Here is a 21,084-nt window from a genome sequence, read left to right as displayed (position 1 = left end):
TTAATTAAACCGGTCAAAACCCAGTGGTTATTTAGAGCAATAATGCATTCACATAAAAAGCATGAAACCTATCGTCGTCGGATCGTACTGTTCTGAAATAAATAAAACTTTTGCAACGGTGCTCTGTATTCGGTACAGAATCTGGCCACTCTAAGAGCTTCAGTTTTGTCAGCATTAGGACCTGAATTTGAGGTGATAGATCGACTGCATATGGCACTTCAATTTACCCTGAAATGATAGATCCTAGTTAACGTGCTGCGCATTTAACAGCTTCTCCTGTTTTATATGTCGAAAAGGTTTCGATCAGGCAAAGACATCTGCCAGTGATTCGCAGCTGGGTCGTTGAGACCGTTCCATTCCCCTTCTTTCCGTGTATATATATGTATTGCTTTTTCCACGATAAAATTTTGCACAAAGCTAACGGACTAATCTTTTGATTATACGATTTGAGTTCTTAAATGTTCAACTAAACTATTTGAAGGGATCTTAAAGGGGTCGCCGCCCAGTTAAAAATGCATGCCATAAACATGGGCTCCGATTTCATAAGTTGTTGTACTACAATCTATATGGAAAAACATTCAAGCATGTGTAATTTGTGCTAGCTGCTTGTGGTCGATTGACATGGAAATAATATGGACCCCATTTATAATCTGTAAGCATTTTGTGAAAACTTGACTGCATTACTGATTTGAAGTGTTGGGTGTACGATTTCGAAAAGTTTTCATGTTATATGTTAAACCTTTAAACTTAAAAGTTTAATGCTTTATTATTATGGGACGCTAACAGTCAGAAATCCCGATTACGGAAATGGTAAGTACAGTTCAAGGACATGTTTTAGTTAGTCTCTGACATCCTCGAGCACTGTCCTTGAATGCTTTACATTTAAGTAGTTTCTCTAACATGTGCTAATGAATCCTTGAGAATGTAATCATTCCACAATCAATACAATGTTCAAGAAACAATGCCATAAATGCCATAATGATTATTTCCCTAATTGCTATGCAAATGCAATCAATCACTTATCCTAGAAAGTGAGGGTAAAGGAGGGGGAGGCACACAAGTTTAGCTATTGGGTCTATCAGTACCTTCTGCCTGCAAAAGGAGCGATCGATGTTATCACTGCCTTTATCTCCTCCATTTGTCTTCTTTCCAGCTTCCAGCTGCTTTTCCGTGTCTGATCTGGGGATCCATGAAATATCAACGGTACAATTGCACATAAAAAAACCATACGTATCCATAGTTTTTCTTTTATTATCTTCATGACAACTGATGCGTGCCAAATTGCAGCTAGCCTATCAACTCATCCTTTTGTTCCCTGAGATTAGACTATTAACTAATTATTGAGATCTAACTAGTTTGATGTGATTCTTCGGTTTGACAGTTAAGGTTTTTGCTTTGTCCCCCAATTTTTGACCTCCTACAGTAATTTCCTTTCCAAAAATATCTTCTTTCTACTTGGTTTAGTAGTTTTGTTCTCTCCCATGAGATTCATTCTTTTTACAACTTCAATTATAAAATAAAAGAAAAACGCTACATGTCATAAGAAATTGTGGATATTTGAATGAAATTCAAGAAGTTATTATTGGGATGAAAAATTTTGATTTCTTGTTAATATGAGAAATTAAAATTGATCATTTAAAGACTCGCATAAAAAAAAGTATATAATTATTTTTATGTAAATAATATTTCTTCTATACCGTACACATTTCTTTAACAAAAAAGATGGGCCGAAGATCAATTCCTGCCGTCCGGGTTTCACTTTGGGCTTACTTTATACTTGACCCATTGGGTCAGGCTCAGGCAGAACTGAGAGGGTGGCAACTTGCAAGGGTATCGATTAGATCCTTTGCTCAATCCCATCCGAGTTCTGTTCTTTTCCGCTGACAGTGACTTTCTTTTGTCTGATAGTACGCATCGGCCGCTTTTAGGTTTCAACATGCCTTTACTGTTGTACACAGAAATTTAAAAACAGTTTCAACATATCTTTCAAAAAGCATTTTCAACTTGTCCAGAAAAAGGAAAAGAAAGAAACAATGGACAATAAAACCAGATAAGGAAATCATATTTCCACAGCCTGTGGCTCAATTAAATGGCCATGTCAAGCCCCAAACCAAACCTGAAACCAACTTTTTCTTTTTTTTTATCAGACTGACAAGTAAGCTTGACAATATTGTTGATTTCTCAACAGCATAAGTAATTAATTTCTCTGAAGAAAGTTTGCCAAATCACTGTCATGGACTATCATTATACAGCACAGAAAGAATAGGTATAGTATTTCTGAAATACTGAATCACTGACATTTTAACCTAAAATAAATTACTACTACAAAAGAGGGAAAAATAAAAACAAAATCTTTCTTACTACTCTGAACTAGAAACCTGGAGGGGTTAGAAGATTGTGATTGTGGTGTCAAACATAATTTTAAATTATATCTTTATTAACTCTAGCTAGTATCTCACTTTCTTAATTACATGCACTGTATCTAAAAAATTCACATTTACCTTTTTGGGCTGTTGTTTTGTTGTTCAGTTTTCATGTTTTATTGAACTATTTATCTAAGAGAGGGGTGGTGACGGAGATAAGACCAGTCAAATATACAGACATTGCATGGGAATGAGGTAGGAAAGTTTTTTACTTGAATTTTAATGAGTCTGTCGTCTCTCTCTCTCTCTCTTCTCTTCTCTTCTCTCTCCTGATGGTTATATAAACCTTGGCATTTTTGATCGTCATAGACCCACTTTTCTTGACTGCTACTTCTGGCTGCCTTCAAGTATCATCAGCTCTCTCAGCCTCTGTCTCTCCCATCACTTTCTTGAAACCTTGCATTTTCCTCTGTTTGAATTGCAAAAACCGCTTCCCCATATGGCAGCCTTTTCATTCCAACCTCACCCTTTTCTTCTTGACTCCATTTTCTTGCCCAACACCCCCACCAAAGTTTCTGGCTTTATGGAGGAAGGAAACATCAACTCCAATTGTTTCTCTCAATTTTACCCACCCGAGCCTATCCAGGAGTCCCCTCTTGACCCTAAGTTCCATGAAAGCAGCTGTCTTGATCACAGCTCGAAGCTTGCTCATAGCGATAATGAGCCTTCTGTGACCAAAAAACAGAGCACTGACGACTCAACTGTGGTGGATAAGCTTGAAAGCGGCGAGCAAGTCACTCAGAATGTGACTCTCACAGACAGGAAAAGGAAGACCAGAAGTAGGACTACCTTGAATTCCGCTCAATCTAAGGTATACTGCTTGAAACCCATGTATATTCAACAACTTACAAATTACATGTGCATGCTGGTTTTAATTTAGACAAGATTCTTCGGCTTTTCGATGATTGGTTTTTTAAATTGATTTTCAATTTATCCGGCTGTGTGTCCAAATTTTCGTGTTTTATTTCCATTAGGATGCAAAGGAAGGGAAAAGCAAGAAGCAAAGGAAGCGCAATGATGTCCTGAAAAATGAAAAGAAAGAGTCAAAAGCTGATAAGAAGGATCAAAAGAAAGCCACTGAAGAGCCTCCAACAGGCTACATTCATGTAAGAGCCAGGAGGGGTCAAGCAACAGACAGCCACAGTCTAGCAGAAAGGGTACCGCACCACTGTTTTTTCTTTTTCTAGTTAGTCAATGTTTAGGGGTTAGAGAGTTAGAATCCCAGGCTTTTGCAGGAGCTGGGCTCAGCCCTCAGCCCCTGCTGGGTCAATCCCATCGCCTAGGGAGGGTGGGTGAACGATGGGACCAAGCTAGCCCCGGGTTCGGCTACCATCATCATTTGACGTTAAAAACCCTTGGACTGAAATAAAAGTACGAAACTTTGGTTTACTATTATACCCCCACCTAATAGCCATTATTTTTAATCATAAGGAACTGTGGATTACAACTTTATCATGCCGACCTATTATTTATATCTTGTTGGCTATATCTCCAAATGGATTGCAGGTAAGAAGAGAGAAAATCAGTGAGAGGATGAAGATATTGCAGCGTCTTGTTCCAGGGTGTGACAAGGTGCGGTGCAGTACATTTGTCTTGACTTTGTCTTTCACAGGAAAATAATGCAATTGCTTCAGTTCATTTGGGTAATAGATCGACATAGTACATTTCTGACAGCTTTCATGTGGTTATGCATGATAATAGGTAACTGGAAAGGCCCTTATGCTGGATGAAATTATCAATTATGTTCAGTCCCTACAAAATCAAGTAGAGGTACAATAAACAAGTGTTTACATTTGTAATCCAACTATTTAACTCATTCCTCTAATGTAAGACCAAAGCAATAATATATTTTTTCCGTTGTCATGTCTTCAGTTTCTCTCAATGAAGCTTGCTTCTGTGAATCCCATGTTCTATGACTTTGGAGTGGACCTGGAAGCATTGATGGTCAGACCAGAGGTAAGAAAACATGGGATAAAAAGGAAATTTTTTTTAAGTTGTTTATATGTTCTTCTTATAGCCGTGATTCATTACAAAAGCCAATGAAATCTTTGTCTCTGACATAATTATTTTAGAGAGTGAACGGTAGTATAGCATCACCACTGCCATCTCTGCAACAATGCAACCCCACTCAGCCTACAGCTTTTGCTGATACAACCACCACCACCTTTGTCCCAGCTAATAACTATCCTCTTCTGGATGCTTCAGCTGCACTTTTACTTCAGCAGGGGCAGAGGCCCAATGTCTTCTCTCAGGTATATACATATATATACATATACTTTATTTGTTTTAACATTTTTGTGTGCCATAAGTAGTAGTATAGTAGTAAGTAGATTACAAAAGAAAATACTATATTTAATAATAAAAAAATATATATTCCAACTATTTGACAACACATCTTTTTCAGGATAATGGTAGTCTATTGTGGGATGTGGAGGACCAAAGACAAAAATTTCTGAATTCATCTGGGCTCAACGACAACTTGTGTTGTTTCCATTAATTTTAATACGGAGAGCTGCCCTACAAACATCTGGTAGTAAGCCCTCATGTCCTGTCTTTCATGCAATAAAATATTTATATAAAAAAAAAACTTACATGTTAATTTATCAACAAGAAATTTACTGCATTCACATATAATTTTCTTTTATGTACTCTTTTTCCTGATTTTTGCTCTTTTTTTTGTGGATTTATCTTATCCAGCTAGCTTGCAAAGGGAGATACCAAAACCAACCAAAACTAGAGAAAAGGAAACCACCAGGAAAAGGAGAATCAAAACAAGGCTTCTCTTTTTCTAGCTAGTATCAGCTCAAGTGGAGGGGGCTTCTCCCTAAAGCTCTAGTTCCAAGTCCAACCGAGTAAATTAAGCAGCATCTGAACATGAATAAAGGGCAGCAACATCAATGGAGGAAGAACACAAAGGACAGATATAACCGACCAAATAAGACCAGATCTTTTTGTAGATCCCCTGTTCCTGTCCATTTTGACTCCCCTAAGTCACCCATGCACAAATTCGTAGACCCTACGCCTGTTTACTGCTTTAGCTTAGAAAAAAAGAACCCTTTTATTTTTTTTAATTATGTAGTAGGATAAAGGTCGACCTTATAAAGTTTCTTTCCTGTTGTTACAGTTATTCTGTTATTACAGTTATTTTTACCGCCGTCTTATTTCCTCCGGTACCTTTGATTTTATCTATGATTAATAAATTCACAATTGAAACTTTGATGGATGGTTATATTTCTTTATTTTATTTCGACTATAGAGAATATGACTAATCAAAATTAATAATTAAATAGTACAATTAAGAAGGTGATTAACCCCGAGAAGAAAACGTCAAAACAAATATCAGCCCACCCTTGAGAATTAAACTGGACAGTGGACATTAAAGTAAGATATAGCTAGGTAGGTTGTGGTCCAGAGGTGGATGTGACCGGTTCTGCAACTCAATGAGGAATCTTCTTGTGTTTGAGCATTTATGGGGGCTGTGTTTTATTAATGAGATGATTTCCCCCCCTACCCACCCTTTCGTAACGGTTGTACACAGAGCATCTAAATGCAGTCGCAGAGGCTTCCTTTTTCCCGTGCAAATCTGATCCAAGTATTAGCCACTTGTTTGCTTTTCCTCTTCCTAACAGTGCCAATTAATAATTGCTCTTTCTTCCAAAACACTCATCACATTTCCGACACAAATATTCAAAATTAATAAATCCTTTAATTCCAACAAATTCAGAAACAATGTTAGCCTTTTTTCATTTACAATGTCCAAATATATAGCCACAGCATCTCTGGATATGGATCAACAGTATTCTGAAGATAACATGTTTTTACTGTCCAAAGCACCAGAATTTTTTTTTTCATTGACTGATGATGGCCATAGAAGAATGATGACCTACACACACACAAAAAAAAAAAAATTCTATATTTGGGGGAGATAATTTGGCTTAACCACATCTTTTTTTTAGTGATTTTTGTTTACTGATTTTATTCCACGGGATGGAGTGGCAGATTTTCAGGCATGCAATTCGTTTGTATTGGAATATTTGGTTTTTAGTTGAGAAGGAGAATATTGTGGGGAGAATTTAGAAGAACATGGGAATTTTTTTTTCAAAGGGTGAGGAAAGAATGAAAGCTAGGCAGTCAAACTATAATGGTCATGGAATTAGAAAAAAAGTGGTGATCCTGATTTGAGATTGTTACCAGAATAAATATACCCAAAAAATTATAAAAATAATGACAACAATCAAAACTCTGGATTAAGGAGTAACAGCAAAAACCATTGACTTGGTTGTCCTTACTCCATGAAAAGAAAGTCAAGTTATAACTGTCTTAATTTTAGTGATTTGATTAAAGATTTTAGGATAAAGATTTTAGGCTTTCCGTAAAGTTCCCTCAAACTATTGAGAGCAAATGTAATAGAATTCTTTATTTTTGGTGACAAGACTTTGGAACTTGCCATTTGGCTAACTTTAAACATTTTTAATTCTTCTGTTATGTGAAAAACCTACCAAGGTAACTGGATTGTATTTCTAATGATTGCATTATGATTTGATTAAGCAGGAAATTAAGTACAAAACACAAAACCATAGGTCCCCCCCAGAATGAGCATCACAATGACTAAAAAAAGTGATTTGATTAAAGCATTCAAGTTAATTAATCCCTAATAAGATGGAGATTTAGGGGCCCCTTACACCAAGGGTGAGTCTGGCAATTATTTTCCAGGCCCCATATATGATAGTATTAAAAAGTGAGCTATAGAACAACCTTATTGGACGAGAAATTTGATTGAAAATCAAACTTACTGGAACAACCATGTAGTTCCCAATTATCACCATCCTCTGTATGACCCCAGTAACTAAACAGTTCTCTGTCTTTTTTTTTGGTTGAGTGTTAGGTTCCACTGTTGTAGATGCGGACAATCCATGTGGTTCGAGTGTTCCACCTGTTTTTAACACTGACCCACATGCCTTAATTCTTGCAGGAGTGGCTCAACTTTTCTAAATGCTGCAAGGAAACAAAGAACAAAGTTGGATCGTTATTCAGCATTTCAAGTCCCATCTGGAAAAAGTGAAAGAAAATTCTCAGCTCTAGACGCAGCTTGCTTCGTCTGATCTTTTTACACTTTGAATTTCATTTCCTTTTATGTTTATCCCTCTAAAACACCTTTCTACTCTTTCATTGCAACGAAGATAACGTTTAAAAAAGAAAGCAAGACATGAGAAAATATATATATATATCTATATATATTTCTTCTTTCATATACAACATCAAGCTGATAACGATGATTCAATTCTTAAAATGATTGGTAACCAATAAATGCAAGATGGGTAGCCCACTAAAGTTTAATTTCTTTCCAAAGCTGGACGGACCGTCACATATTTGCCAATTGGCTCTTTAAAGAAACAAAAAAACTTATTTATTTTTTCAGATGACAACTGATCATCATATCCTGGCTGCTGTCATTGTTTTTTGAAGTAAAATCAGATGTTTCTCAAATCAAAGCTGTTAACTGTCTCCAGAAGAGGAAAGTGTTGTCATCTGGATAAGGGGTGCTTATATTAGCATACAGATTCCATCCTCCACACATTTGTAAGCTCACCTACTGATCAAATTGGTTTCCAGGGTCCCTCATGTTCTTCAAATTTTCTTTTAAGTTAATTTTTGGGTCCCTTTGTTGATTAGTCGTAATTAAAACCCCCGGCAATATCATTTTCCGGTGTATAAAAACAGTACCGGAATTGTCGCCATTAATTAGGTTACATTGCTTTAATTAATTAATTTCTTCCAGATTCTAGCCATCGTACTATTAATGCATTGCCTGAATGAAAAGTTAGATTCGACGTAGAAGCTATCCTCTCGCCAATTGATAAAAATATTGGGCTGGTCAATCATAGAATAAAACAGGTTCCCTGTGATGTTACGATTTTATGTATATGCCTTGTCCAATGACCTACATATATCGAATAGATATATATAAGAGTAAGTGCATAAAACTATGAATCTGATTCTAAACATGGAAGTAATCAATAATATTGACACTTGAGTAACACTTTGCTGTTTAATCTGATGATATGTACACCTATTTTTAGGTTAAAATGTTAATTTCAGTTTTCTTTTTTTTAATTAAATACGACTTTTAAAAGAAGAATTATTGGAATTTAATTTTTTGAGTAAGTGATATATATATTTTACCATTAAATTAAATACTTAAGTGCAAATCTCTCTTTTTTTTTTTCAAAATTGATCTTAATAAAAGAAGATATTGACACCTTTTTATCTAAGTAAATATTTACATATGTATAATGAAGAAAAGCATATCTCTAGCTACCCCAATTTGTCTCTTTTACCTTTATATCTTGAAATGAAGTGATGGTAGTTTTTGATATCATGATCAGGGAGGAGCCAAGATTTAACTCAAGGAGATGAATACTATATAATATAAATATTTAAGTGAGACCGATATAATATTATTTTAGTACAATTTTAAAATGAATTCAATTATTTTAGAATTAATTTTTTCTGTAAAACATTGCTTTTATTGTGTTGATTATTGAAAATATATATTGCAATGAGAGTAAAATTTTGAAAGTTTTGGACAAAATAACACCTTCTTTAATTGTTACTTTTATTACTTTTTTAATTTTTTGTTTCCAGAAATAAAAAAAATTACATTTTTAAGAAAAAGTAAGCAATACTTTAGAAGAATTAGCAATGAAATGTTTAACTTTTATTGACAGCAAAGGGAATAACTTTTCTCTTTTAAATTAATATTGCATTTTTTTACCAATTTGTTTACTTTTAAATAATTATAATTTTGTTTTCAGCTATTCTTTTTGTTTAATAGTAATTTTGATGAAGCAAAAAGGTAAGTAACTAGTGATTCCACAAAAACAAATTGAAGCATTTGGAAAAATAAATTTAAGCTAGTGATTCCACCGTTACTCTCTCTATTTCTTGTGATTTGGCCATAAAATTTATGAATTTCAGATTGAAAATAAGAGAATAAAATTATGATTTATAATTTATAATTTATGAAGATGCTTCCAATGGATGGACCCAAAGAACCTTTCTCCCCTTGTCGCATCCTTGGTTGTCTTTAATTCTTCAACACTTATCTTATGCTTTGAATCATAGAAAAGTATTGTATTATTAGATTCGTATATATAGCTAAAGTCACAAAAAAAACTTGGACATAATTTTTGTGCTTAATTCGTAGTATCTTCTCACAACATATAATAAATTAACTATATATGAGCGACATTTATTGTGTACTACTATATATTACCATGAGAATGTTCTTCTTTTATAATTGAACGAAAAGAGATTTAAACCACACATTTTAGGTATAGAAATCATGTACCAATTAATGAGACAAATGTTTAAATGCTCCTCTTCCTTTAGTTTATATTCCTTATCTCCCTTTAATGAAACATCATCATTCAACTGATGTGATTTCTTATTAATACCAATAGGACATATTAAGCTTTTGATGAGTCCCCAAGAAGTTTATTTACATACTCAGTGCCATTTTTTTTACTTGAATTATAGTAACGGAGGCAATGTTTCCTTAAAGCTTCTCATTTGAAGAAAAATTTTCATCAATTTATAATTTCAAGTTTTAATATATCACCGAAAGACTATACTAAGTAATTAGGATTTTGACTCATTTCATCTATTTAATTCTAATTGAGGTCAAACAAAAATAGATTGTTTAGATTTCTCCAACTCCTTTGATAATTGGAATGTAAATTCCAACATAGTTAGTTTGCTCCTTTCACTACCGTTAGTGTCTCCTTGCTATGGAACACTTTGGAATGTCTCCCGAACTTGCAAGCAAAAGCATTTGTCTTGAATCTTCGATCCTTTCTATGACAAGTCTTCATCCAAACAACAGAGATCGATCACTGCAGGTTTACATAAAGTCGCGAAGATCAAGAAGACAAAGCCAGGGGGAAAAAAATAACAGGAAAACTTTGCATATAAAAAAGGAACCTTGCATGGTAAAGCAACAAGCACGCCAGGCTACCAGCTTGACACCTGTCAAACATTCACGAAATAAATGTTTTAGGTTAGGTATAGAAGAAAAGAAACAACCAAAAAGAGAAAAAATGATTTTAATTAGTATTGTCCCCAAATTGATGAAGCGACTCAAGCAAGGTATAAGCTAATTTTCTCTCCATCTGTTTTTACGCAGGAGCCACGTGAGAAAACCTGGAGAGACTTCCTTCATTCACTTTTTTGTCGTTGTTTTGGTGTTATCATCATGATGCGGTACATGCATGACCCATCAAAATCATGAAGGGGACATGACTGCCAGTAAAGGAGTAACCCATCAGCTTTTCTTTTACTTATGTCTGTGTGGAGACCTTCATAGGTCATATGGCCATGCTAAAAATCTTTTCATCGTGGGTTAATGGTTTTTGTATTGTCGCGTTCCCATTTCATGAATGACCACAAAAAGAAACTAATAAAAGCTACATGTCAATGGGAATGCATATTTATTTATATACATAAGATTTTGGTTTCTGTTTAATCTTAATTAATGGCGTGTCTATAATGTTGGCCAACAGACAACAATGCGTGGCCACTTCAAAATTTGTAAGCTTGTCCTTTGGCCGACTAAGAAATCTTAATTACCATAGATTATGGAAATTGACTTTTAATAATTGGATCCCCTTGGAAATATTATATATATATATATAAAAGAAATTGAAAGTATTCCTACACCACATATATGTGAATGCAGGCACATTATTTGCCACCTCTTGTTAAACCATGAGTACCTGAATGTAGCCCTGATATTGACCATGTATCCTATTGCTGGTGACAAATCATATGTAGAAGACATCAGAGCTTGTTATGAAAATTGAAGCATTAATTTAGCTCATAAGAGAAATTTCCTCGAACATAGTTTCTTTTCATATTTTGATAGTACATCCATTATATGAGCAAGATAGGTCAAATTTAAATCAATATCATAGGAAGATGCTTTGCATTAAAACATAGTGCACTTGAGACAAGGTATTAAATAATGACGCATTGATAAAAGTTAATATGTTAAAGTGGAGTCCTTTTATTAGTTAGTATTGTGTTTATTAAATATAAAATAACCTTTGAAATTCATTTTTTAGTATATATTGTTATATAATATATTCAGATATAATATCGAACAATAAATATAGAACAAATTAACAATGGTTTCTTTTGGAATTCGAATTTTCTCATGATTGCTCTAACACCAAAGTCAAGCGACGAATTTATTCCGGATTAATGTTTAATTAATTTGTATTTAAAGTAACAATATTAACATTGTTTATAGTTTATACTAATTTAAATAGTAGTATAATTTTTCTTTACTTTATATCTTGCATTTTAGTGGATAAATAGAGATGATGCCTTTGCGTTAAAATACAAGCTGTGTGTGCGGACGCATGAAATTAAAATGATTTGACTAAAGGAATAGAATATCAAACAGTGTTTTTAGACAAAGAATTGAGAAATTTGACTTCGAGATATTTTGTGATTTCAACTTATTCTTGTGCTATTAAGCAAAGACGATGATCTGGTTATAAATAGTGTCTCAATTATTGTTTAGAGTTTGATATAAGTAGATTTTCCATCATTAATTGAGAAAATAATTACGATTGTGTTGAAGTATTGACCGACTGATATAATTGCCTACACTGTTCAAAAAAATCATCAACTTTTATAGATAGAACTGACAAAAAGCAAGATTCATTCTCCGGATTTCAACCCCAATCAAAACAATGAAAACAAGGGCGCATGGGCACGGCATCAAAAGCTTGATCCCAAACAAAACAAAACAGAGAAAGAATTTGTGAAAAAAAGAAGGGAGACTTATTTCATCTTTTCAGTTGATGGAACGTGATATTCCATCTCTATAGGAGTCGGTAAGGCGTAATGCTCCAAAGCAAATATTACAATGAATTTCTTTATCACGAGCTTATGTGGATCAAGATTATTATGTAATTAAGAATTAAGATGGCTTATCAATGTCAATTTAGTCAAGGTAAAGTGATAAAGGATAGGGTGGAGAAAAAACATATTATTGTACTTCTTTTGTTACATAAAATTAATAAAATTATTCACTTAAAATAAAATAAGTATTTTTTGATGGAATTGATTTCGTCGAAGTTATAATTTTATCTACAAATTTTTTATAGAATTGATTTCGTTAGAAGTGTATCTTTATCTATGAATTTTTAATCAATTTTTTTTATCAAAGTTATTTTTTATATTTTAGATATATTTTTGATGAATTTAATTTTGTCAAAAATTCGACTTCAGTAAAGATTTGATGCCCAATCGATTAATTTGGCGTTCATACCAAATCAATCAATTTGACGAGAAATTTTTTAACAAAAAATTCTATTGGAAATGCTCTTTACGTAGTATTATCGATTTGAAATATTTCTTTCATGTATAATATATTAAAAGAATTGGATTTATCACTAATTTTATATTTGTAAAATTTTTTCCAATAAAATTTTGTCAGGAATGGTTTAGGGTTAAAATTTTTAATTTCGAGGAATTTTTCCTTCTCAATTAGCACCACTAAAATTCTTCGACGCTCCCCTCCTTCCTCCCTTGATTTTCATTGCACACCAACATCCCCCTTTGACTCCACCTTCTCCTCTTAACAACGAAAACTCTGCATTTCTGTTTTGTCATTGTCGATCTCTCCCCTCCTCCCTCGATTTCCTCTTTCCCATCTTGTTTTTCTCTTCTTAATTTTCTTCTCTCCATCGTCCTTTCTTCTTGATTTCCTCATCTTCCTTTCCGTTTTCTCCCTTTCTTCCTTCATTTCCTTTCGTCATTTCTTCCCCATTTTCTCCCGTTCCTTCAACTATACTTTTGTTGCATTTTCTCTCACCCCGAGAAGTTGCATTACCAAAGTTGGAAATTTGGAAAAGAGAGTTTGGCTCTTCTTCTTTCTCTTTGTTTTTTCATCCTGATAATATATTTTTATTTTGTGTTTATATTTAATACATTGAGAGTGTATAACCTTAATACACTGACGGTGTATAGCCTCTACACACTACTAACTTACCACAATATGTCACTTCATTATTAGATAACGTTTGATATGAGAAAAGTGAGAGCATATGCCTTACAGTGTGCTTAATTTAATTACATTGTAGTGTTAGTTTTGTAACAAATCACTGCAATATAAAATTATAATGCAATCATATAACAACTAATGAATGTAATGTGATTGTGGTATAAAATTAATGCATGTAATGTGATTATAGCCTAAAACTAATATAATCATATTACATTGCACTTTATAATGTTATTAAAAACACTTTATCTTTTAATTTTGTTACTTTGTTAAAGATATTTTGTAATTTTAGAATTTGTTTTTTTATATAGATTTTGAAGGTTGTCTTTATGTTACTCTTAACAGTCATTTTTTATTGGATGGCGGATGGTGGCTGTTTATAAAATTTATATTATCTTCAAAGGAAAAAATAAAAATAAAATATATAATATAAAAATTTATATTAAAAATAAAAATAAAATATATAAGACTATAAAAAGAAATAAAAATAAAATATATGATATTAAAATATATTTAAGAGATGATATTATATAAAAATTAACAATAAAAAATATAAGTATATCAAACTTGCATTTTAATAAATAGAAGTAATTATGAAAATTGACTTTACATTCCTATTAAGGTACTTGTAAATCAAATACTGTAATATTATCTTTTTTACATTTTAATTATTATTTTATTTATATACTAAACACTGTAATGTTATTTTCCTTACAATTACATTACTTAATCGAATTGTATTGTAAGGTACCAAATGCAACCTTAAGATTTATATTTGATACATTGACAGTATATAATACATTATAAGCTCACCAAATGCTGTTATTTCATTAATGAGGTAAAATTAAAAATTTTTGGAGACTTAAGTTTAAATATTTTTTCTTAAAAGCTTAAACTTTAATATTAAGAGAGGGAAAGATTTTTAATTTTACCTTATTGATGAGATAACAACATGTGGTGAGCTAGCAATGTATACATGATTAGTGTATCAAATATAAACTCTCATTATTAACCAATGATAAAATTTCCATATGGATTGGAAAATAAATATTTAAAAAATTTTAATTCTTAATTAAATAAAGAATAAAATCTTTTCATAGGCTTCTCTCAAACTCTCTCTAGTTCTTCTTTTTCACATGCTTTTCTCAAGCCCCTCTTTGTTCTTCTCTTGGTACCCTTCTCTCAAATCAGATAAAAAAGATAATCTTTTTCACAAGCTTCTCTCAAAACCCTCTTTTTTTTCCTGGCTTCTCACAAACACCCTCTCTTCTCTTCCATGCTTCTTTCCAATCAAATAAAAAAGTAAATTTGTTTTACAGGCTTCTCTTAAACCCCTCTCTTGTTCTTCTTTTTTTTTTGTCCAAAGACTTCTCCCAAATCCCTCTTTGTTCTTCTCTTCCACGCTTCTCTCAAAATTTTTTTTCTCTTTGTACATGACTTATAGAATAATTTCCTGCCTCAACTATGTGAATCATTGGCTATGATATCCAGGAATCAAATATGATAATTCAAAACAGATAACTAATTTGGGGATCAAGATTGAAGGTAAGGGGATAAAAAACAAAGATGAATTCAATCAGAACATCTTTCTTGAGATTTTTATTGCTTTTTATTTTGTTCTGGATAGACATTTCTTGTTTGTTAAAAATTTTATTATCTATGATAAAAATTATTTTTTATTTGATTAAACATTAAAATTTTTTTAATAATTAATTTTAAGTTATTATACAATTGTATCTTTATTTAATAATAAGGTGTCATATTGTGGTGAACAGACAATATACAAAAGTTATCTAAAATTAGTAGGTCAAATATATACCCTTACTCCATTGAACTTAAAAAAATGATAGAAGAAAAATTTTACTTAAGTGGTACAATCAATTGTAATAATCTTTGATAGCACTCTGAAGATAACTTGTTATATCGACTTGGTGAAATCAATTCTACTTTTGCTTTCCTTTTTAATTTCAATCATTTTATATTTTTCAAGTATCTACATCTGTTTAGAGCTAAGCAAAGTACACCATGGAAAGACCCAGTGATAAATAGACGATCCTAGCAGTGCAGAAATTTTGTTAGCTAGTATACAATTTAATCAAGTTCTTTTACCCTAGCTAGCTAGTTATGTAAATGTGAAGTTGAAAACAACCAGTCCTTCCCGGAAACATTGGAAACACGACAGAAAACACTTCGGGGACGTGTCTCCGGCTGTTTTGGCTGAATTCACAATAAAATAACCAAGAGCCTAACAATCGGATTTAAGCAAAATCTTCACTAGTTCGATTCGATTCTTCTTTTGTTCTTTTAGCTAAAAGATAAGAACGGGGATTATCACATTCATTATTCATTATCAACCCCAATGGGCAGTGGCCCACTTTGGGGAGGGGAGGAAGGGAGGGACCAGCCTCAGCTCTCGATGGTTGGGACGGTGCAGCCTCTGGTTGCGGCCAAATGGGGTCGGGGGTCCACCAGGGGCTTCACTTGTTAATAGTCGAGTAGAGGAGCAAGCCCGCATGGCACGGTCCCTTCCCCATTGAATTGCCTTGTCTCTTTTGTCTACTATCTATACAGAAGAGAGAGCGAGAGAAGCATGAATTGAAGAAGATGGAAGGCGACATTGATTTAATATATGGAGATGTCTTTATCTATTATATTTGTTTGCAAGGCGAGGGCTGTCCAAATAAATGGACTGGTATCATTCTTGATCCCACTTGTTTCATATTCTTCTCTGAGGTATAGCCTGCTTTTCATGCTCTTTTAACCATGAAAATTAATTTTGAAAAATAAAATATATCCATATATTCGGAATTCTGTAAAATATAAGACAGTTTTGTAGGTCCAAAGAGACACATATTTGTAGAGTTTTTTTTTTCAAGTTATACAAAAAAAAAAAAAAACTCTTCTTTATCTCATCTCTATCATTTTGAGATCTGAATTTAAGACCTTTGAAATACAATTTTAAAGTATAAACGTTGAGGTTTATACATTTTTTAGAAACACGAATTTGTAAAAAAAGAGAATTTCTATTAACATTAATAAATTTGAGATGCGGAGAAACTTGAAATCTTTGAATGGATTAAATCCATAGGTAATAAGAAACTTTACAAATTTAGTTTTCTAGTAAAATTAAGTAACTCGGAACAAACTCTAATTAATTGCTCACACAAAAATTAAGTTGAGTTGTTGGTTTAATTATTAGTTTTATTATTTACATTTTGCTTTTGTATAAAAAGAAAAAATATGTTCACATTTTTAAAATTATATAAAAAAGTTTTCAACGATAAAATTAATTATGTAGTACTATGATTTTATTTTTAATATGATATAGTTATATTAATGTTACATTTCCATAAATAGATTTCTTTTATTATTTGATTTTACTTTATACAAATAATTAGTTTTGAAAAAACAAGATGCAAATGTGAAGTTACACAAATAACAATTAAACAAAACCTTAAGTAAGTGGATAAAATATGAAAGCCAAATTTATTAGTATCATGCAAAATTATGAATCTTGTACCATACCATATATAAATTTCCAAAATTATGCAAAATGAATAAAAGAAGAATTAAAAAAAAAAGAGATATATTATTAGTATCATGAATATTGATAGAGTTTGGCTTTATTGTAAAAATTAAAAAACATGGTGGCAACTGTGTCAAAAGAGAATCTTGAAAATTTTGTTGTCTCCAAATGTTAAAGACTTATTGGCAAAGCTGCATGCTCAATGCTTCTCTTTTCTGATCTATTGGTTGGATTTCATAAAAGGAAAGTGGTTATCTTTTCATGACTTTAGCTACTTCACTTCCATGCTTATAATTATGATAATTATGTAATTATAGGGCTAATCTTTGACAAAAACCTACGATGTCCCTCTACAAAATCTTGGCTGGGGTCACCCCTGCAATCTTCTATTCTGTTCGATAAAGCACAGAGACTGTTCTCTATTCCTCTTGTTTCCATTCCTGGTTTTTAACTCCCTAACAAAATCCATATACATAAAAATGCTTCCATGTCGACATAAAAGATGCTTAATGTCGGCATTTTTTTTTTGTTTGAAGTAAATGACAACGACAATTTTCTTTTTTTTTTTCTTACGTGAAGGGAAGATTCGAATCTTATCATTAATTATTGAATTAAATGATATGTTATTCTATTTTAATGTTTAATGTTGTTAATTGTTTTCGCTTCTTGTGCCCCTTTTTTTAAGTATATTTTTTATTAAAAAAAAAGAGAATTGAAGTAATTTAAAATGAATAAGAAAATACATATATTTATCATTAAATATGTTTCGGTCAATTATTGTCACTTTTCATTTAAAGGTCACATCATTTAAAATGTGCTAACGTGAAGATTAAATTTAAGGAAAAAGAATAAATAACAGAGACCTTATCCTAGCCGTGAGAATAAAGGTCAACAGGAAAGAAAGAAAAACATATAGAAGGAGGAGTTCATGAACCTTTGGAAGTCATGAACCTCATCAAGAAATTAGTTACTACTACTTGGTAAGACCAAATGCCACCTTCTGCCGCTTATTAATCGAATCCTGAGGCACAAGTGTATCCAAAACCATGTCTAAATTTTTGACTTTGTTGGATTTTTGTCTGTTCCACAGTTAGATCTCTTTAATAATCAATAAATGAAAACATCTAGATCAGACCATACAGATATATATATATATATATATATATATATGTATATGTATTTTATAACTAGTCATAATGTTAAACACCTGCCAAAAATGGATTAATCAGAGTACAGGTGAACTTGATTCTTGTCGAATTAGGTCGACCCCAAGAGCAAATTGACACTTGTCCATTTGACCTCAATGAACACTTGACAATGTTTGGCCTTAGCTATACAATTCATGCAGGCATCTCTGTCCAACTTGCCAATTTGTCCAAGCACACAAGTGTAAGGATGCCAAAGGGCTGTTGTTATTCGATTTAAAATTTTTCTTTCCTAACAAGTAACATATCTACAGATTTTTTGTTCTTGTTTTCCTGGATACGTGCGCTGCATTTGGATTGAAGCAAAACCAATCAGCAATCTCAACTGGGCTTTGTTTTATCCCTTTATCTTTAGAACTCAAGGTTCCCAACTGTAAATGGGGAAATAAGAAGCTCCCCCAATTGCTCTCATCATTTGTTATCTAGCTACATGAAACAATACAACAAGTAGACTGGGACCGCAACCTGAACAATTGTCGACCTTGGAGTATCATGGGATGTCTGATTCTGACCAGAAGATGAATGTGTGTAAAAGCGTAGATATCACGGAGTGTTTAATTTAATTTGTAACCATTAAACTCCAAGAAAAAACATTTCTCTGCAAGCTTCCTGGAGAACAACATCATGGATTCATGGTCCCCTTCACACGGTACGATTCCAACAGGATTACTGAAATTAGGCTTTTAGGCTTTAGGGCCATGAGCAACTGGGCCACTAAGGGTGGCTTATAACTGCAATCGGCTCTGTGGTGTGGGTCTTGGTTCGATAAGTCTTACCATTATTGCAGCCTAAGGGTTAGATCAACTTTTGCCATCTTATTAGGAGTAGGGCTAATTAAATCGGAAACTTTTAAGAGTGCTGTCAGTGGCCTTTGGCTGGTTAGGCTGTGGCGGCAGTTGGTACCCGTACCATAGAACCAGGTTCATTTGGGCAGTAGGAGTCCACCGAAAGTAAACAGAGGTCACAATAAAGGGTTTAGGTTTAGACTGCGCCACCCAATTTAGGTGCATCTTTCCTAGTTGATAAGTACATGAGAAATGCTACTAACCCTATTGAACAGGAGCATTTTGCCATTTTCCATGATGCTTTTAGACTGAAATAGACATCAAAAAGATGAAATGCTGACGGGAAGGTCAGTCGTTGCCAACATGATGGGCTAGCTCAACAACGAAATCCAAATGGAAAACGAACGGTGATGAGATTCATCCTACAAGGACTGTTTTTGTTCGTAACATTGAATGTAGCAGACAGTGCCTGGAAAAGAATTGACAACTAGCGGATTAATTGCGAAGGAGACGTAACCCTGAGCATCCAAACTTTTGCTTCCTGTGCTGCCCGATGCCCATCCCTTCGAGAGAATTACACATGCAAGCACATGAAATCGGCGAAGTCGGCCTTGCAGTCAAATATTTGACGGGTGATCAAGGAATATAGGTGGTCCAACACCATGAAAATGAATTCTCTAAATTATTCCTGTCTTGCATTGAAAGGAGTTTGACCCATACGTAAAATATACCATTATAATTCACATATATTATCGCTGTTTATATAACATTAAGTCATATATGTCGATACAAAGGTTTATTAAAATGACTTTAATTTTAATAAATAAGTTAGATTAGGATGTCATACCAAACATAAAATGTAACTCTCTGGTCCATATTACTCGTCGAGGGGGATCGATGAACAAAGGTCCATCGAGTATATTGCCTTTAATTTTTTCCAACTCAACCATAAAAACATGATAAAACCTACCAATCTAAGTTGGGCTTTTCCCTTTCTAATTCTAGGCCTTCGGCTAGGCACATCAAGTATACCCATAAAGTGGCAAGTGGCGTAGAGCGAGTAGCCATAACTGGCGAAAACGCAATGTTAGATTAGAATTTAGATTTGATAAAATCGAAACCAACTATGGTATTGGCATTTTTCAAAGAGGGCGACGTTTTTTTTTTTTTTTAAATTTTTGGTGACATTTTGCAGAAAACTGAAAGCTTATTTACAAATCACAAAATGGAGAAAGCTCGTAGCTGGTAGCAGATTAATTGCGAAGGGGATTTAAGCCTGAGCAATGAAAGCGTAGTAGTTGCTTCCTAGGCTTTACCCGGAGGCTCTGCAGTGCCCATCCCTCCATCATAGGGGACTACGCTTGTTAGCACATGAAATCAGTGAAGTCGACCTATTATGTTTCTTGTCTTGTACAGAAATTTCGGTGGTCCAGTACCATGACAATGAATTATCTCTTTATGTTTCTTATCTTATACCAAAAGGTCAAAAAAAGGAAAAAGTTTGACTCACCGTATATGCATAATCTAGAAGTTTTACCTAATACCCCATTAAACTAACTATCTTGTGTACTATTTTAGAGTGATGGTCATTTTACCTAATGGTATTTATTGGAAAAGAAAAATGTAGCGTTTACCCTACAAAATATGGCAGAAGAATAGGGGGAAAAAGGCACTGTTAGAATAAGGGCAGAGGAATGCTATTTTTTTTATTTTTTTAAGAACATAATTCATATTCAGATAATGTAATGCCAACTTGTGCACATCCCTAGAGAAATAGAGGTGTGGAAAGGATAACAAAGAAGAAGAAGCAGAAGAAATTCTATCCTATGGCTATTTGCCTCACAGCCCACAGGAGAAAGGTTTGGACTCATGTAACAATAAATGGGCTTTTAGTTAAGTAGTGGTCGTGGCTATTAAATTTATTAGTCACCCAATTTCGGTCCATTTGAACAGTGGGAAGCTGGGCTCAAGACCCAAAGACAGCCTGCCTCAATTCCATTTGGGCCTCTCCTATTGTTTCAGCCTACTAAAATATGAAAAGAAAAAAAAAATCCAATACGCGGCATGTAGA

The 21,084-nt window shown here is 33.2% G+C and overlaps 1 protein-coding gene across 4 annotated transcripts; it reads left to right on the top strand.

Annotated features, from left to right (window-relative positions):
• The first annotated feature begins 2,643 nt into the window (after positions 1 to 2,643).
• On the top strand, positions 2,644 to 5,639 carry LOC18605182 (basic helix-loop-helix (bHLH) DNA-binding superfamily protein). Of its 4 annotated transcripts, none has more exons than XR_016025575.1 (8): positions 2,644 to 3,234; positions 3,398 to 3,580; positions 3,930 to 3,995; positions 4,125 to 4,193; positions 4,296 to 4,379; positions 4,629 to 4,675; positions 4,828 to 4,956; positions 5,121 to 5,639. XR_016025575.1 is itself a non-coding variant. In XM_007038040.3 (8 exons), exons 1-7 carry the CDS (start codon positions 2,863 to 2,865, stop codon positions 4,918 to 4,920), a joined length of 1,047 nt encoding a protein of 348 aa, XP_007038102.2. In that variant the 5' UTR covers positions 2,648 to 2,862; the 3' UTR covers positions 4,921 to 4,956; positions 5,121 to 5,639. The 4 variants fall into 4 exon arrangements, 2 of the variants coding, with proteins under 2 accessions (XP_007038102.2, XP_007038100.1); XR_016025574.1 differs by having other exon boundaries at positions 2,646 to 3,234; positions 4,828 to 4,953; XM_007038040.3 differs by having other exon boundaries at positions 2,648 to 3,234; positions 4,496 to 4,675.
• Positions 5,640 to 21,084: the final 15,445 nt, after the last annotated feature.

Source organism: Theobroma cacao, chromosome 3 (assembly GCF_053813885.1).
Source record: "Theobroma cacao isolate CCN51 chromosome 3, ASM5381388v1, whole genome shotgun sequence".
NCBI lineage: Eukaryota > Viridiplantae > Streptophyta > Magnoliopsida > Malvales > Malvaceae > Theobroma > Theobroma cacao.
This window is presented reverse-complemented; position numbering and strand designations above follow the sequence as displayed.